Source organism: Culex quinquefasciatus, chromosome 1 (assembly GCF_015732765.1).
Source record: "Culex quinquefasciatus strain JHB chromosome 1, VPISU_Cqui_1.0_pri_paternal, whole genome shotgun sequence".
Taxonomy (NCBI): domain Eukaryota; kingdom Metazoa; phylum Arthropoda; class Insecta; order Diptera; family Culicidae; genus Culex; species Culex quinquefasciatus.
Window position 1 is genome coordinate 77,607,713 of NC_051861.1, and position 17,792 is coordinate 77,625,504.

Genomic DNA, 17,792 nt, shown 5'->3' on the forward strand with positions numbered 1-17,792 from the left:
GCAACCAACTTGAGCCAATCGCTGCTATTTATATGCAAATGAGTTCAAATCCCAAGATCGATCTATCCCCCTAGCAGATAGGCCGAGATAGGTCAGCACGAGTTTGCGATGACCTACTTGGACAGATGCTTCCTCCGTTTGCCAGATGCCGCCCAAACTTTCGCTGTCAACGATCTTCCCGCGGACGGAATTCCACGCAGTTTAGTCTTCGGAGACGACCTCTCTTTGCGGGAAACATCATCGTGTTGAACTACCAGGCAAACCACACGCAGTACGTACGGTGATGTTGACTCAAGTGGCGCGCGCGAATAAAAAAAAACGTCCAAAAACATACATACATACGTTGCGCGGCCAAAACGCGCCACCATTAATGGAGACCATTCAATTATTCGGAAATTATTCAATTTCTATACGTTCGGCTGTTAGCCGGTTTTTTTCCTTTGCTCTGCTCGCGCGATGTATGTAAAATCGGTACCCCCATCATCATCCCGCACGGTTTGCGGAGTGTCGAATCGCTGGCTTTTAGATCAACACTTCGCGCAGAAGCCCGTTCACGTCACCTTGCTGTTCTGTTGGCTGTGCCAAATCTGCTCCACCGATGGAGTTCCTTCCGTACTCTGCCGTTGCGTTTGCCGTCGTCGTTGCCACCGCGAGTGCATTCAACCTGCATCTGGCCGAACTGGACGCGGTCGATGACTTTGACGGAGTGCCGGTGTCCACCAAGCTGAGTGCGGCAAACTTTGAGCAGCAGCTCAACTCGACCAAGTTCTACCTGGTGCTGTTCTATGCGCCCTGGTCGGTATCACCTTGCTGCGTCAAAATGTTCAAAAAGAAACTCAAGTGTCCCCATTCTGCAGGTGCGAGTACTGCCTCCGCTGGCTACCCCAGTGGACCGACCTGGCCGCGATGGTTCGCGACAAATTTGCCGGATCCGTGCGCGTTGGTCACCTGGACTGTATCCGCGAGGAGGCGTTCTGCTCGCGTCTCAGCGTCGAAGAGTATCCCACGTTGCGGGTGTACTCACGTGGGCCACCCAGAAGCGTTGAAGCGGTGCAACCGTACGAGCTAGAGGATACCGTGGACTACCTGCAGGAGTACGTGTTCAATCCACCCGGCGACGATAGTGATAGTGACGCGATTGTGTAGTGCGGGGTCTAGTCGGTGTATAGTGTTTAAGGTTAAAGATGTGTTAAGTGTTGTCTGAAAGAATTAAAAGCTTACTAAAAATATGTTTTGTTTTCTCGTAAGCACATGAAAAGTTAACATTGAAGGTTTCGAGAAGCGAATATCGACAATCGATGCTGAAGGCTAAACAAATATTCGAAAGCATAAGATATAGACAGATACACAGTTTGTGAAAAATCGAAACCATCTTTTTTGTTTTGGATCAAAGGCAGAATATACATGAGTAAGAACCGACATGGATTTTTTGAAATTAAATTTGTCTTTATTGCACTTTCTTATAATAATTACATTTCTTTTACATGCTAAGTTGTATGGCTAAATGCTCTTCATCTTTGTTGTATTTTTCATTTTATTATTAACTGTTCACATTCATTTATTAACTTCAAATTGTTTTATATTGAATACATTTGGGTAAAAAAGAAAAATTATTTTAACAACTTATCCTAACTTAAAACTAAAATAAAAAAATCTTTGAATTATTCAAAATCAATAGAACGAGTAAACTACGAACTGTATTTCAAGATAAATCCTCCAAGCGTTCTTACTTGTTCTGCACGAGTTTTGCACCCACGCAGAGTTGTTGTCATCTCGATAAAAATGTTCAAAAGTTCTTGTGGAGAAAACAGGTCACTACTGCCTTCATCCGTTGATGTTGGTTGGTTTTCCCTCGGTTGCTGACTGAAGCCAGGAGGTGTTGTACTCTCTGCAACTTTTTGCCGCTGATTCAACGACAATGGCTGCAGATTTGGAACCACTCGAACAGGACCCACTCCTGGTGACGCCAAAGCAGGAAAATCCACGTCGGTGAAAGTTGGTGGTGTTTTGCGACGATTTGGTTGGTGCCTCGTCATCGCTTGCTGCCGAATTTTCACAAACTCAGCTCGTTTTGGGCAGCTTCGATTCTTGGTAGAATGGTCGCCGCCGAAATTGAAGCATTTCGCTTCGATGTTCTCGTTGATTGTTTCGCAAGCTTGAGTTTTGTGCTCACCTCCGCAGGTTGCACAACGACTCTTGATGAAACAATTCCTTCCACCATGTCCGAACTGCAAACAGTTCGAACATTGTGTCACGTCACGGTGCACTGGACGATAACGTTCCCAAGTCACTATGATGCTGAAAATTGCCCGAACTGCCTTCAGCTCAGACGGCGTTGTCGATCCTTTCTCGAGATGAACCAGGTACAGTTGATCACGATACTTGATGTCTTTGTTGCGTCTCGTCATCTTGAAGACTTCAATCACGTTCAACTTAAGAGACTTGAGCTCTTCTATCAACACACTTATATCCATGTCGTACAAGCAACGGAGGACCTGTTTCATGGGGCGTTTACCTGGATCGTCATGGCTGTAGTATTCAATCTTTGTGTTGTTCAGGAAATCCCGAACGTAGTTGTATTCCTTTCTGCCAGGTAGCAGAACTTTGAGTCCATCAGCACACAAGCGAATGGAAGCTCGTAAAGCTCCAGATTTGATAAATCCGGTCAGCCACGTTCGCACCGAATCCGATGAAGATGTTTTCACAAAAATGGGTGGCACCTTTTCCCGTCGTTAAAATTCTTCCTTCTCGCTCACGTCCACAGGGAGGGTGCGAACTGGTTTCCAGACGAATTTTGAGCGTTCTTGCTTAAACTGCCTGGCTTTGCAGGTAGCGCATCGGCATTCTTTAGCTTCTTCAAATCTACCGATCCTGCTGGTGAGGACCGCCTCTTTTTCTTGCCTCTTTTTTTTGCACTTTATAGAACTTTTCAGGAGCTAATATCGAGGAGTACCTCTCTCGTTGTTGGTTCTCACAGGAATGACCGACATGGATACGGCACTGTTTCTTCCCAAAAGTTAGTTAGCTTATAGATGACGAAAATGTAGTGTACACTCATCCTTCAGTGGTTGGTCACTTTTTCGTTGGACACTTTTTTAGTTTGTACCCCGTTGGTTGGTCCAAGTCAAACTAAAAAGTGACGAACGGTCTTTTTTTACACGGTGCTCCCGCACACTATTAAAACAAACGTTTGGTAGTGTGTGTGAACTCCATGTAAAAGGGGTGGCCCCCGTTCGTTTGACATAATCAAAAAATCAAATCAAAATCAAATTATTCGCTCTACAGCATTGCCTTGGCGATTGCGAGATTCCTACTCGAAACTAGGTGTCCGAGGGCTTGATTGTTGAGGCAATTGCAAACCTCTTTTTACACCTAAGCTTCCATCCACTCCGGGATTCGAACTGACGACCTTTGGATTGTGAGTCCAACTGCCTACCAGCGACTCCACCGAGGCAGGGGGGACGACTCCTACACCTGGATTGAGCTAACGACCTAACCCCCTTTAGGTTATAGTCCGGGGCGGGGCCAACAAATACTTCCCCGTCCAACGGAAGGCTTGATCAGACAAATCTCAGACAAAATGCCACCGGGACCTTCTGGGACCGAACCCAGGCCGACTGGGTGAGAAGCAACCACGCTTACCCCTACACCACGGTTCCCGGCTCGTTTGACATAAGTTGATGTCAAACCATCGAAGTTTGAATGAGCAATACAGTGTTATAATTTATGGTCCATTAGTTGCTGAGATATCGGCATTAGAAAACGGAGGGTTGTTTGGGGTCTCACCTATTTTCCTGTTTCTTTTTCTTTTATGACCTCCCCCCCCCCCCCCAACCCCCCTTCAAAATCGCTTCGAAAAAACAGGGGCAAAAAATATTTTTTTCTAAAACTTAAAATTTTTAGAGGAAACAGATATTAAATCAACTGACAACAATTTGGAATGCTTTTTTCCGCGTTTTGAATTATATTTAGCATGTCTGAGATCGATCAAAAATATTTGATTTTTTTTTGTGGAATTCCAATGTACAGTACCGAAAAAAGTTTTTTTTGGCGAAAAAATCTCTTCAATACTTAGATATTTTGAAAATTAATGATTGAAAAACAACTGGGCAGAAGTAAATTGCATTTAAAAACACTTGTTCCATTCAAATGTTAATAAGCTTCGTAGTAAGTCTGAAGAACAATGAAAATGCCTTTATTTACCAGTATATACGCGCTGATCCCTGTTTTGCCTGATGGGATTGGAAGTTTAAAGATAGTTCGAGGACCCGTCTGGTTCTTGTTCTATGTTTAGGCGGGGCCAGACAATGCCCAATGACCTCGTAATTGGGCCGCTAGGATCTCTGCCATTCTGAAATGAGACATTGGAAGCAGCGCGAGGGCTGTCACCACCACCTGGGACTGAGATATGTTGTATCAGCATAACCCAAGTCTGATACAAACTATGCTTTCCCATAATTTCGCGGGTATTAGAATGGACCACACACACACGATTTTTTTTAATAAAAAAAAGGTTTAATAAAAAATCACCAAAAAAATCTGTGTACCTATTTTTTTTCCTTAATCATCAGCGATGGAATAATCATCATCAAAAAAAAAATCATTGGACGTTCATCAAGAGAAAAAATCCGAAGGGAGCATGGCTCTTCTCTCTCGCGCACGAAAGATCGGTCAAAGGAATCTAAAAAAATCATCATCTTGATTATTCGGCGGAACATTTTTTTCACTACTACTCTTGCAAGTGTAACGTCACACGTTGAAATATGACCTGTCACATTTTGTAGATGGGCAATGTGTGTAAACAAAGTGAAATAAATATTTTTAAGTGGTGCTGACTGATTCACAAAAAAATCATCAACAGATCGATTTTCTTGGAGAATTTCGGGAGCGATTTTATTTTGCGTGATTTGCCTCCTCTCTCTTTCGCGGGTGAAGAAAGTTCGCAAGCGAAATTGATTTTTTTGCGATTATTACATCCCTGGTCATCATCAATACCTATAACTTAGCCGAAAACACCAAATCAATCAAAATATTCCTTGAAAAGTTGCAGATTTTCGAATATTTACGTACCGTCAGTGGGGGTGATTATGGAATCAAGAAACGATACACCTCTAGTAATTTTTTAATAACAAAAACAATTTAAATCACATCGAAAATCTTTCAACGTAGATTTGTTCTCAGATAGTTTACTAACATTTTCCGATTTTCTCAAAACATGGTGGATTTAGATGAACACTACCTTAAATGCCAATAGTTTAAAAATTGATCCAATCTCACCCATTAGAGGGGGTGACATTGGGTCAAATGTGTGTGTGTGTGTGTGGTCCAATCCAATACCCGCTAACCGGTAGCGATATTATGGGAAAGTATAATTTGTATCAGACTTTGTATATGCCGAATGCTGATACAACATATCTCAGTCCCGGGTGATAGTGGTGGTGATAGCCCTCGCGCTGCTTCCAACGACCCGTTTCAGAATGACAGAGCTCCTTGCGGTCCAATAGGGGGATGGCGTTGCTATTTTTAGACCACGTTTTCCACTTTTTCTCATCGAAACCGACTACTTTATCGACTTCATTTTGCTGGGCGAGATAGATCATTTTTGTCCAAAAACGTTCCTCAACTTTAGACAGCTGCCAAAATAACAAGATTTGTTCAAGAAACGAGATTTTTTCAGCGAAGTCATCTTAAGACAGGGTGGCCACCTCGGGAAAAACCGGGAAAACCGGGAAAAAACCGGGATTTTTATCAACCGGGAGAAAACCGGGAAAAACTCGGGAATTCGACTGAGAAACCGGGAAAATATTTTTAGTTTATATAAAAATTGACTAAAGCCTCTTTAATGTTCTCAATATGTTCTTTTCTCAAACAGAATATTATTCCTGTTATTCTAAATGTAGACTTCGAGAAAACTATGTTTGAATTTGTGTAATAGATTGTGTATAAAATGCTTATTGGTTATGGATGATTTTTCTTTTGTATCCTATGATATTTTTACTTGGCGATTTTCATTTATTTAAATATGTTTGATCTACAGCAGTGGTTCTCAACCTGGGATACAGGTACCCCTGGGAGTACCACGAGCGGTCTCAGGTGATCCGGAAGACAAACCCCGTAATGGCGGGCATATGTCCCAAACTAAATATTTAAGAGACAAAAAATATCAAATTGATTTGAAGCAACAAACTAACAACCATATTTAGGGTGCAGTGAGTTACGGGTGAATTAAAAAATATTTAAATGATAAACCTATGTTTTGCATTCGTTAAGCAATTTTAAGAATTTGAAGTAAAGTGCTCCGTTTATGAGTTTGTTGTTTTTTTCTACGAATATTTGTTTCAAATTTGCAAATTGTGCCAACTACCATATTGGTATTTAAAACATTCGAAATGTTAATAAAAATATCTTATGTTTGAACGAAGTTGACTTTATAGCTGTCGGCAACCATTGCTGGTACCAACCACTAGCGTTTTCCTTTTATCTACAAGGATCTTATGTTTTAAAATTTGGATATTGTCAATTCGACCTTTCTTTGCTAAAACATTAGTTTTGCATAAAATTCAAATCAGGATTTTTTTTTAAATTTAAAGATCAAGATTTTTCTCTCAAACAGTCACACAAAATACACTCTTTTAAATATTTTTCGTTGCCTGTATCTCTGCAACAAAGGCATGGATCAAAAATGTTCAAAAATTAAAGCAGTTAAGAATTTTCTCAACCATTTTTTTGAGTTAAAATAGAATTATTCTTTATTGAAAACAGCTACAACTTCTGAAAAGTACTATTAAATAGAATGTTTAAATCCAAAAACAAAACAGTTCTTTAAAATCTTTTGAATGTATATTTTGAGCAGTTTAAAAAATCTCTGTTTCAAAAACAATTCGTCCGTCATCAGAAATATACATTAAAAAAAAAATAATATGGGATGTGTATGCAGAAATGAAAAAGTAAATGAAAATTTGGTTTACAAAAAGAATATCTCTAAATTTATTGACATTTTAAGTAGATAGTTTAAAAGAAATAAAGAAATACATTTTATTTTGAAGCTTGACTAAGAAAACTGATTTAAAGAAACGACGTTGTTTTGGCTATCCAGTACAAGTTTAAAAAAAAGATTATTTTTTTCAACAATATTTAATTTAGCATTGAAATACATTTTTAACGACATTTGAATGCTTTAAAATTCAGGTCTTAATCAAGCATCAATTGAAAATTTTCACATCCGTGCAAAACAAAATTAATAAAAAATATAAAAAAGCCATAGTCTCAACATTTGAATGCAAAAAGTTTTTAAAATGCATTTTACACTAGTTCAGTTATTTTGCAATCAGTAGTCTTCAAAAAATGTAAGATTTGACGAAAACAAAAATGTCAACAAAAAAAACTTTTTACGATACTAAAGATCGACCATTTTCAAAAATTCAAGAGACTATTAAATCAACCTAAACATGCTTAAAAATGATTCTTAACGCAAGGGAATGCACTTTAAACAGATTTCAGCTGAATGCACTCAAATTTCCATTTTGATGTTTTTTGAAAAAATATTTTTTTGCCCCCTGATTTTTCGAGTCAACTTTCAAGGGGGCGACAAAAACTTTAAATCAAATTTGTATCAGCCTTATGAGTTGTTGAAAAAATCTCAGAAAGGTCATTTTTTTACGATTTATACCATTTTGTGTTTTGGGTTTTATAGAACTTTTTTTCAGTAAAAATTATTTTCGAAAAATTCCAAATTTTATTTTTTTCCCATCAATGTATGTATTAACTTACCAAAGCTAATAAATCCATAAAAAAGTCTCAAGGTACTGATTTTTTACACTTGTATGGCACTTTTCCTGCACTGCTGCCAAAGTGCATACATTTTTGTTTGGACTTATGACGCGAAAAGACTTTTAAAAAGAAAGTACTCACATAATATAAGCCAAAAAATAATAATTAATTAACAGGAATTGATAATTCTAGGAAGAATCTTTCTTCTTGAATTTATATAAATGTTGATATCAATGTATTCTTGCAAATCTTTTCTTGTAAATTCCATTTTCTGCTTTCTAATAATAATTCATGTTATTCTAAAAAAATAAAAACTATTTTTTATTTTGAGTTTGTAAAATCTGTAGAGCATGATGATGAAAAATCCCAATCATTAAGGAAATTAGAGGTTTGGATTGGAAACAGATAAAAAGGCTTCGTTTACAACTTACTTACTTTGTTCTCAAGATATTTGAAAGGAATTCAAACTTTGAAACAAATGTATGCGTTAAAAAAGTATGTTGATACTAACGTTAGCCTGAAAAACATTGAAATTTGGTTTAAAAACATTCCGGAAAACTTCTTCTAGTATCGGGAGAAAACCGGGAAATTGAAAATCGAAATCTAGTGGCCACCCTGTCTTAAGATGTCCCCTACACAACCAGTTTTTTATTGAGAAGAATCTGAGAAATGATAAAATCCGTAAAAAATCACTTTGACCCAATCTCACCGCCCAGACCCAATGTCACCCCACTGACATTTTTGTATGAACAGCTGCCAAGATTGTATGGAGATTTGTATGGGTGAACCAATGATACAAAATGGCTTTTTTGGTTACAGGGAAAGCCCCTACAAAGTTTGAGCCAAATAAAAAATACAAAACTAAAAATGGTCAAAATCGGTCAATTTCGTAGATAATTGCTCAAGTAATACTCTACAAATATAACTGAAAAAGAAATTATTGTTGCTAGATTATTCTCCAATTAAATTGTATTGAAACTACACTTATTTCAATTGAAACATTTTTTTTTGAATAAAATGACTTTTAACTTTTCTCTCTTGTCAAGGAATTTCTTTCACTCTAATTAAAACACAAAACCTTTCGGTTTTCTCAAATGCAACAAGTTTATTCTCATGTTTTCTATAACATTTCTGCCAGTTTGCCATTACTGTGTGTTGTTTTTATTCACGTAGTTCACTGTTACTAAACATTCTGAATGACATTTGTTCTTGGATGATAGCTTAAGGGTTTCCAGATTAAAGGGATCTTCGTTTTGTCTGATAGTTATAATTTTGATGTCTTTTCACTAGGAATCACCTAAATATCGCCCTCTATGACATGTATTTGGGGGGTACATACAGCTTGTTTCTGTTCTGGTTTCCTTCACCACGACTCTCGTCATTCAAGGATAAATTGTTCAGTTGTTTTATGTAGTTGTTGTTAGTTTGTTTCACTTTTACTTTATGTTCCGTTTGAGATTATATTATTGCATGTTTGCCTCTCTCATCTAACAATTTCACCTGCGCAACGCAGTGTTGCCAGCTTCGCTCTGTCTACTACTTATCCCTCCTGTTTTCGCGTTCTCTCAGACAAAATAGTCCTGAAAATATAAGACTTGCTTCCTGCTCTCATTCTCGTTCCTGATATTCGGCTCTGCACACGCGTCGACTGGCACTCACTCTCTCTTAGTTATTTGTTTTCTCTATGTTACCTCTCAACGTCTTTTCGCTTCCAGTTTCTTTTTTTTCTTTATTTAGTATCACATTCATTTCTGTTAGGTTATTTGTTAAATCCTACTTCTGTCAGTTGCTTCGTGCTTTGCTGCAATTTGCGTGTCTTTTTATCTGTGTTGGTTAAAATTTTGTAGTCAGTGTTAGTTTTGTTTTGTGTGTAGCTGAAATTAAATCATTTGGTTTATTTTATTGTCTCATCTGTGTTACAAATCATGGTTAAAATTTTCTGAGTTTTTTTTGCTAAAACAAATCACTTTGCAAACTGTGTCAGAATTTGATTTTTGCAACGATTCAGGGAAAAAGGCAAAGGTCTGGTCGTGGTAGTCTACGTGATGATTGTATGGTTCTCTCTAGTGTTATTTTCTTTTCTTGTCAGCTGTTTGCTCTTTGCTTGTTTCAGAGGAAGCTTGATAGGCACTACAAATCTTGTCTTTTCATCTAATTCGAAACAAGTTCTCTTTTGGGTTGATTCCAAAAACATCGATTCAAGTCTGTGTATGTTTGTTATTGGCTCCAATGTTAATACTGCCGATTGTATGATTTTTTTTAATTTTCTAAGAAGAAAAAAAGTTTTGAAGAAAAAGTACTTAAAATTAAGCTGCCATCGCATTGTTTTGCTAAAATGGTTTAAAAACACATTCCTCTATCGGTGGACTAGTTCCAACAAAACTGTAAATCAATCATATTTTAACTAATTAAAAACGCACTTGCATTCGGTGCAGTACACAGACAACCAGACATGAATTGTTGAAATTTGTGTTGCTCACTAGCGCATATTGACTGTCTATTGAACTCAAATTGATAGCTGCGTCAACACTGTCAAAAGCGGCTCGGAGTGGTACTACGATTTATTAGATCTTTTGAAAAAATCGTCTGTTTGTCTGCGACATACATTTCTAACACGATTAAAGCTGAACCTTCTAAACCCCAACCGCACCAACGTTTCTGTTTACGGGTGGCGTGCCTTGGCGAGGGTATGTGAGAGGAAATCGGTGTTTTTTTTTGTGCGCGAAAACTAACCTCAATGGATGGGAGGAGGAAGAGGAAAACAAACGTTCGGGAGGAAGTGTGGTGGGAGCACAACGGAAACAAACCAAACAGAACAGAGAGAAGATACTTAGGCCAGTTGTGGAGCTGTGAATAAAAATAAGAAAAAAAGGAAAAGTAGCGAAAAGTGAGAAGACTACAGAGTGTGTGTGTGTGTGTGTGTGTGTGTGTGTGTGTGTGTGTCAAAAAGGAAATTGGGAAATATTGCGGTGTCTTTGGGGCAGTTTGCGCCCCACATTTTAAAAGAGAGAAATAAAACACAGGCAAACAAATGTATTTTTTTAAATCCATCGTTAAAATTTTCAACGGACAATTTGAATGTTTGAAAACTCATCACGGTATTGATGAATTCACCATAATTCATTGAAACGCGCTTGACATCTAGTTGACTTGATCGAAGTTATTCAAATAATTATGTTCAATGATTTACGCTTGTTTGTCTGTGATTTAAGCATGTAGAAGTTGGTTATCAATAAGTTTAAAGTGCGCAGAAAATAATCGGTAGAGGGCTTTAAAATATTGGTGGCTACTTTGAAAAAAAAAAAAAAAAATAAAAGAAACAATTTTCTAGATATTTACACACTGTTGCAATGACCTTTAATTCTGCATATAGTCAGTAAAACGCATAGATGCAGAGGGTTTCGTTTTCCATGCGATCTCGTTTCTCAAATTTATTAGTTTAAATTATGTGTTGCTTAAAAGTAGTCATTCTTGTCATTATTGTATTTAATTTTCTCTTCTCTTACTCATATGGTTTATTTCAATAATTGAAACGTATTATGATTACTTCATTTTGCCTTCAATTAAGTAATGAACTTGTTTGTGTGTGACATATTTACAATTGATTTAATTAACCTTAATCGATCCACGGAAATTAGGCTTAACTAGTGCACTGTAAAGTGTAGTTTCATGTTTTGTAATGCTGCCTCCTTTTTTTCTCTCTTTATCTTTTCTCGTTCAATAAAGTTTGCAAATCAATCACAAGTATCTCGTTAGTGTCTAATGTTAGTACTTATTTCATGAGCAACTCACTGTTTCATTCGCGTGTAACGAAACAAATCGGATGAAATAAAATGCGTTTGTTACGTTTGCAAGTTTGTGTTGTTTTGACGAAACGATTTTGACTCTGTGGATAAACAGCTAGAGAGCTTCTTTTTTTTCTTGGAGGGAGACTTAATGCAAACTTTTTGTTGAAATAAATTAATTTGATGACGGATTGAGCAACGTTACTGATTTTCAGCAATGCGATCTCTCAGAATTGAACGAGAAGGATTTTGTAGGTTTTATTGAAGGGGGGGAAAAGAAAAGTCGAAACTTACGTATAAAAATAAGGAGTTTTCAATACTGTTATTACAAAGTAAGTATAAATATACAAAAAAACGAGCAATAGTTTAGTTCTAGTGGTAGTAGCAGGTCAAGGACATTAGAGGGAGGGGGTTTGGACATGGCAAGTAAGGAGGGGACGCGAGGGCTTCAATTATCAGCTTACACACTATTATACACAATATTTTTCTTGCATCGGACATTTGGTTTTGCGTTGAAGAGAACAATATAAGGGTGGAAAAGGGACAAGGAGGTTGGAGGGAGGAAGGGACAAACTAATAAATACCGAAATTATTGCCCGCGTCGCCGTCGGCAGCAATGAACGAGCTGTTCGGCATGGCGGTCACTCCGGCCGGGTCTACCATGGGTCCCCCGTACGGGTGACCGATCGACTGGATGAACAGGAACGCGAGCGCCAGCAGGCTCGACCCAAGCAGATCGCCCAGCGCCGTTAGGTACGGGATGGCCGAGTTGTCCGGATCGATCTTCCACTTCCACATGGCGTGGATGATCACGTGGGCGATGTACAGCAGTAGCATGATCTGGAAGATAAGATGAAATTAGCGATCGAAGACGAGGAATACTCCCGCGAACACCAACCTGAATCAAGCTGACCAACAGGTAGGAAAGCACGAACGGAGCACCAATCGTAGATTCGGACATATGAATGTAGTCGGCGACGTAGATGAATAGCACCTGTCCAGGAATTGACATGAGGATCAGAATTCGAGCGGTTTTGGCGTACGGAACTGGAAGTAGAGAGAAGAAAAGATGGCGAGATTAAGCACAACGATTATTAAATAAAAGTATTGTAAAGAAAGAGGTTTGCTTTTGAAATTTTAGTCGTGGTTTTTCAAAAGACTATTCATTGTAACAATTTTCTAGCAATCAATCCAACATTGGAATTTTGCGGATTGATCAACGTATGTATGCGTTGAAACAGGTAAATAAGCAATTTCTAGTTAGACATTCTCAAAATCGAGTAAAAATTCAGAAAGTTGAAATTTTTACAAAATTTTTATACAATGAAATTTTTGTTCAGCTGTGTGATCACACTTCTGCGAGAAAAAACAATCTCCAATAAAGTTGAGGCCAATAACGAGTCACTAAGAATTTCATCCGAAAAATCTGTCCAGATCGAGGTCCGGGTCAGGAAAGAGCTTCTTCAGCGATTGCAAATTGGCACTAGTTGTAATTCCTATGCTTTTAACTTTTTCGTATTGAGCTGATGAGAATTGAGCCTAGGACTACTGTTTACAAAACAGAAAAATATCAAGTTAATTAAATTATCCTGTCTTTGTCTAGTTTGGAAGCAAAATTTCCCGTCTTGTGCGATACCTGATCAAGGTTCTATATCACTGCCGTTGGACGACTAATTTCTGGACGTAAACGACAAAGTGGCTTATTTCAAAATTTTTGAGTGAGTGGATTAAGTATCCACAACGGATAATTTTGAACAAAAAGTGAATGAAAATTCTCAAAACATGGTCTAAAACATCCCAAAAACGCATTGCTATGCCCACTAGGGTGTAATATCAAAATCGATTTTCCAGCACAGCATTATTTTAGTTCCTTTTGGGGTCCTAAACAACTCCCCAAAGTTTGGGAACGATTGGTTTAGTCCTCACTTTGCGCAAAGCGATTAAATTTTCCATACAAATTTGTATGGGAAAAATCGTTTTTTTTTTAATTTTAATATTTAAAAAATCCAAGTTTCACTAAAACCGGATTCATTTTTGGATGCTCCGGAATGTGCTCTATAACTTTCCCGAAGAGAGTATGGTGCTAACTTGCTCCTATAAAAAGATATAGTGTGTTCAAAACTCGTCTAAAATGTGTTTTTTGATCGAAAATCACGTTTTAGACGAGTTTTGAGGACGCTGTATCAAAACAAAATGGTGCCATACAGGATTAATATGGAAAAATGCTGCGAAAAAATGCGCAGGACTAGACCAATCGTTCCCAAACTTTGGGGAGTTGTTAAGGACCCTATAAGGAATCAAAAAGTTGCTGTGCTAGCCAAATTTGGACAACTTTATTTTTTTCCATACAACCATATTACACCCTAACGCCCACCGATTCCGTAGGCAGGATAAAGATGTGGTTCTATTTTCATCCAAACTGCTGTTTTCATTTTCAGATTCAAAAAGCTGCATTTTTTGATCGATTTGGTTCAGCAAAGTTGTTGGTATTGCTTAAGATTAAAAAAAAAGTTACCATCAAAAACAATTTACACATTATTTGGTTTCGGCTTATATTCGCAATTCGCAATTCGCAATTTTCAGTGTAAGAACGGGCCTTGACCGATCTTATGCACTAGGTTCCCGACGAACACGCACTGCCCTTACACCTACATCTCACCCTTGCTCTGAGTCAGTACGAGCAGCACGCTAGAACACGCTTTGAGTTTTCGTGCCAGGCATGCACTCCTTCTTTTCCGGTTACGCATTTTAACTCGGCCGGGGGTGGTACATTAAGTAGGGTTTGATGTAAGTATAAGCGCCTAATCATTTATAGTGTGCCTAACAAATTTCATTAAAGCAAAAACTGTTTTATTTTTAGTTTGAATTCAAAAACTAATTGTTATTTACTGTGTTTTGTTTTCTACTGAAAGCTTTCCTAGTGTTGAGTCGTGTTTATATGTTGCTATTTCTTTTGTCGCGGTGTTTTGTTACAATTTTTGGTCCTAAGCATGTTATAAAAGTTTACCAAAAATACAATAATAATATTTGTGTTAATTCTTTAACCATTCCATAAATTGAGTAAGGGCTCAAACCTCACTTGTTTGAAAAAAAGGGTGAAGATTGAAAACAATTGACATCAAAAGAGAATTTATTTTATAAAAATCAAGTATCAATAGTAAGAGAATGATGAGCGTATTTTGAAGAATAAAAATGAGAAGCTAGATGTATTAGATGTAAAATTAGACAATAGTTAATAAATAGAGATACAAAACAAGCTTAGATTATAGTAATGATAATTTATAGGACAGATAAAGAATTATTCAAATAAATGAATTCGCAATAAAATCAAAAAAGATTAGGCAAATGATAAATAGACTTGATATTACTAGTACATTAAGGAAAAGTATATTTTTAAGGAAAAAAAAAACAAAACAAAGTTTGTTACAGCAGTATCAATTGATAGAAAAGAGTAGAAAAGCTTTGAGAGATAAGAGAATCAAAAGTTAGTAAAATTAAAATCAAATGTTGGAAATTAAATAGAAGAATCAGTGAAGAATTGGGAATCAGAAGAGCAAAATAAAAATAGGAGATAGGTAGTAGCTGAGAATGGAGAGAAGAAACCCCGTTGTGCGATGTTTCAGGTACATCCACAGCAGTTGACTCAACATACTGCGAATCAAAACAATACCGTCTACAATCACAAATTACTTCCTTTCCCACATTGTTTGCCCCTTTCTTTTAGCCGTCTCGACTCTGACCCGCGGTGGTCAAAGGTTTACGATCCGTTTCCACAGGCCACCAGCTAGGTCATCATGAAAACCAAGCCAACGTGGAGGTAAAAAAATAGGACATCAATAGTAAGAGAATGATGAGCGTATTTTGAAGAATAAAAATGAGAAGCTAGATGTATTAGATGTAAAATTAGACAATAGTTAATAAATAGAGATACAAAACAAGCTTAGATTATAGTAATGATAATTTATAGGACAGATAAAGAATTATTCAAATAAATGAATTCGCAATAAAATCAAAAAAAGATTAGGCGAATGATAAATAGACTTGATATTACTAGTACATTAAGGAAAAGTATATTTTAAGGAAAAAAAACAAAACAAAGTTTGTTACAGCAGTATCAATTGATAGAAAAGAGTAGAAAAGCTTTGAGAGATAAGAGAATCAAAAGTTAGTAAAATTAAAATCAAATGTTGGAAATTAAATAGAAGAATCAGTGAAGAATTGGGAATCAGAAGAGCAAAATAAAAATAGGAGATAGGTAGTAGCTGAGAATGGAGAGAAGAGAAACCCCGTTGTGCGATGTTTCAGGTACATCCACAGCAGTTGACTCAACATACTGCGAATCAAAACAATACCGTCTACAATCACAAATTACTTCCCTTTCCCACATTGTTGCGCCCCTTTCTTTTAGCCGTCTCGACTCTGACCCGCGGTGGTCAAAGGTTTACGATCCGTTTCCACAGGCCACCAGCTAGGTCATCATGAAAACCAAGCCAACGTGGAGGTAAAAAAATAGGACACTCGCAAGGAACCAGAGCTATACTGTTCTCATCAAGATAATTCGGATGATCTAACAGAACTACGGATGTAGTTAGTTACGCTCCTTCCAGGATGTTCCTTACGTGGACGTCAACCGAAGAGCACGCTACAAGATCAGTGCCATTGCATGCTCTTAGGTATCAATCCTTGGCCTGCATTATTTGGATTCGGCTTATAAAACAAAAAAAGTAAATAGGTGTAAAATCCGTATTTGAAAATTCTTATTTTTCTATAAATTTAAGTTGACAAAAATACTATCTTTTAAGGGGCTGCATACATGTAGAAAATTACTAAATTTCATATTATAGAAAATGTATCAAATCCACTGAAAAGGTGATTTTTAATCACTCCTGAAAGTTTCATGAAGATATTTCATGATTAAACTAAGTAAGAAACGATTTATGCTCAAAATTTTGCCATGCGCAAAGCGAACTGTCAAACTTTCTGTTAGTTTTTCTCTAGACACCGAGTTGATTTACGGGTGCCACGATATCTCGAGATGGGATGGACCAATCAATCAAACCATCCACATTAACGACCCCCGGGTCTTTTGTGGTCTCTATTGCAAGTTTCTGCTCGAACCTAGGGGTCCGAAGGCTTGAATGGGGAGAGCACTCAAACCTCTTTCTACTCCAAGGAACCTTCCACCCCAGTGTTAAAACTGACGACCTTCGGATTGCGAGTCCAACCGCCGCCAGCGATTCCACCGGAGTAGGCTTGGTTTGGTGTGTTGTTTGTACTTATGGCATGGAGACAACTCCTACACCTGGAATGACTTAACGGCCTAACAACCAAGGCCGGGACCGACATTTTACTTCCTCATCCGATGGAAGGTTGCAGCAGATGGGAATCGAACCCAGAATCATCCGCTTACTAAGCGGACAGCGTAACCATTCGGCCACGCACTGCCACTGGATGGACCAAATTTACTGAAATTTGGGGTGAAGGCTCTCAAGACATATCCCGTGTGCATGACGAAGCCCGATTTCAAAATGTCGCTTTTTTTAAATACTAAAGGTTTTTAATATGAAAAACACAAAAATATTTTTTTTATCTTTTTTATAATATTTTTTTTGAAAATTGGCCTTCGTCATGGTTGAACGAGTTTCACCAAAATTTTGAGCCGATTTGGTCAAGGCAGTCTTGAGATATCGTGGCACTTGTTTTTTGAAACTGCTAACTTCGAATAGATATATCTCGGCAATGATATAACCAAATGTCTCAAATTTGTTTTGTTAATAGATGAATATGTATATTCACGCAGAATAATAAGGCATATTTGAATCAACAAAACGTTTTGTTGATTTGAAAATCTAGATTTTTTTTAATCAACGCTGTACGTCAAAGCTACTTTTTCAAAACAACAAAAGATTTTTGCGGAATTGAAAAAATAAGGTTTGCTTCAACGCAAAATCGGCGTTGATTAAATTCAACAAAAAATTTGTTGAATCAAACCTCGTACAGGCTGATTCTACAAAATATTTTTCTGCGTGTTGTAATGTCTTCAGAACAGATTTAAAAAAAAAGTTGTAGTGTGTGCTCATACCGACCTGAGGTTGCGGTTTTTCTCAATTGCCCAACGGGTATTTGGGTTAAGTTCACTGCGACCACCTGAGAAGGCTATCTTTTGTGATGTACCCTGGTTACTGTCCATATTACGAAATTCTCGTATCCATTGGATCGGAAGACGAGGAGTTATTT

General features: G+C 37.5%; 2 protein-coding genes across 2 annotated transcripts in view; one reads left to right on the forward strand and one right to left on the reverse strand.

The window, feature by feature from the left end:
- The first annotated feature begins 355 nt into the window (after positions 1-355).
- LOC6042502 (protein disulfide-isomerase 1) lies at positions 356-1,221 on the forward strand. Its single transcript, XM_038248517.1, has 2 exons — positions 356-795; positions 858-1,221. Exons 1-2 carry the CDS (start codon positions 599-601, stop codon positions 1,144-1,146), a joined length of 486 nt encoding a protein of 161 aa, XP_038104445.1. The 5' UTR covers positions 356-598; the 3' UTR covers positions 1,147-1,221.
- A 7,628-nt stretch (positions 1,222-8,849) lies between these two features.
- Positions 8,850-17,792, reverse strand: part of LOC6042501 (solute carrier family 41 member 1) — a 109,417-nt gene continuing 100,474 nt past the window's right edge. The window contains 3 exon segments of the mRNA XM_038248652.1: positions 8,850-10,617; positions 12,140-12,395; positions 12,454-12,602. Coding sequence (XP_038104580.1) covers positions 10,601-10,617; positions 12,140-12,395; positions 12,454-12,602 — 422 coding nt within the window. The 3' untranslated portion in view covers positions 8,850-10,600.

What these genes read in the sequence shown, in the direction of transcription:
- LOC6042502 (XM_038248517.1), top strand. Translation starts at nt 599, where the DNA reads ATGGAGTTCCTTCCGTACTCTGCCGTTGCGTTTGCCGTCGTCGTTGCC. An exon ending in GTGCTGTTCTATGCGCCCTG is followed by an intron (nt 796 to 857) that starts GTCGGTATCACC and finishes CCCATTCTGCAG; the next exon opens with GTGCGAGTACTGCCTCCGCT.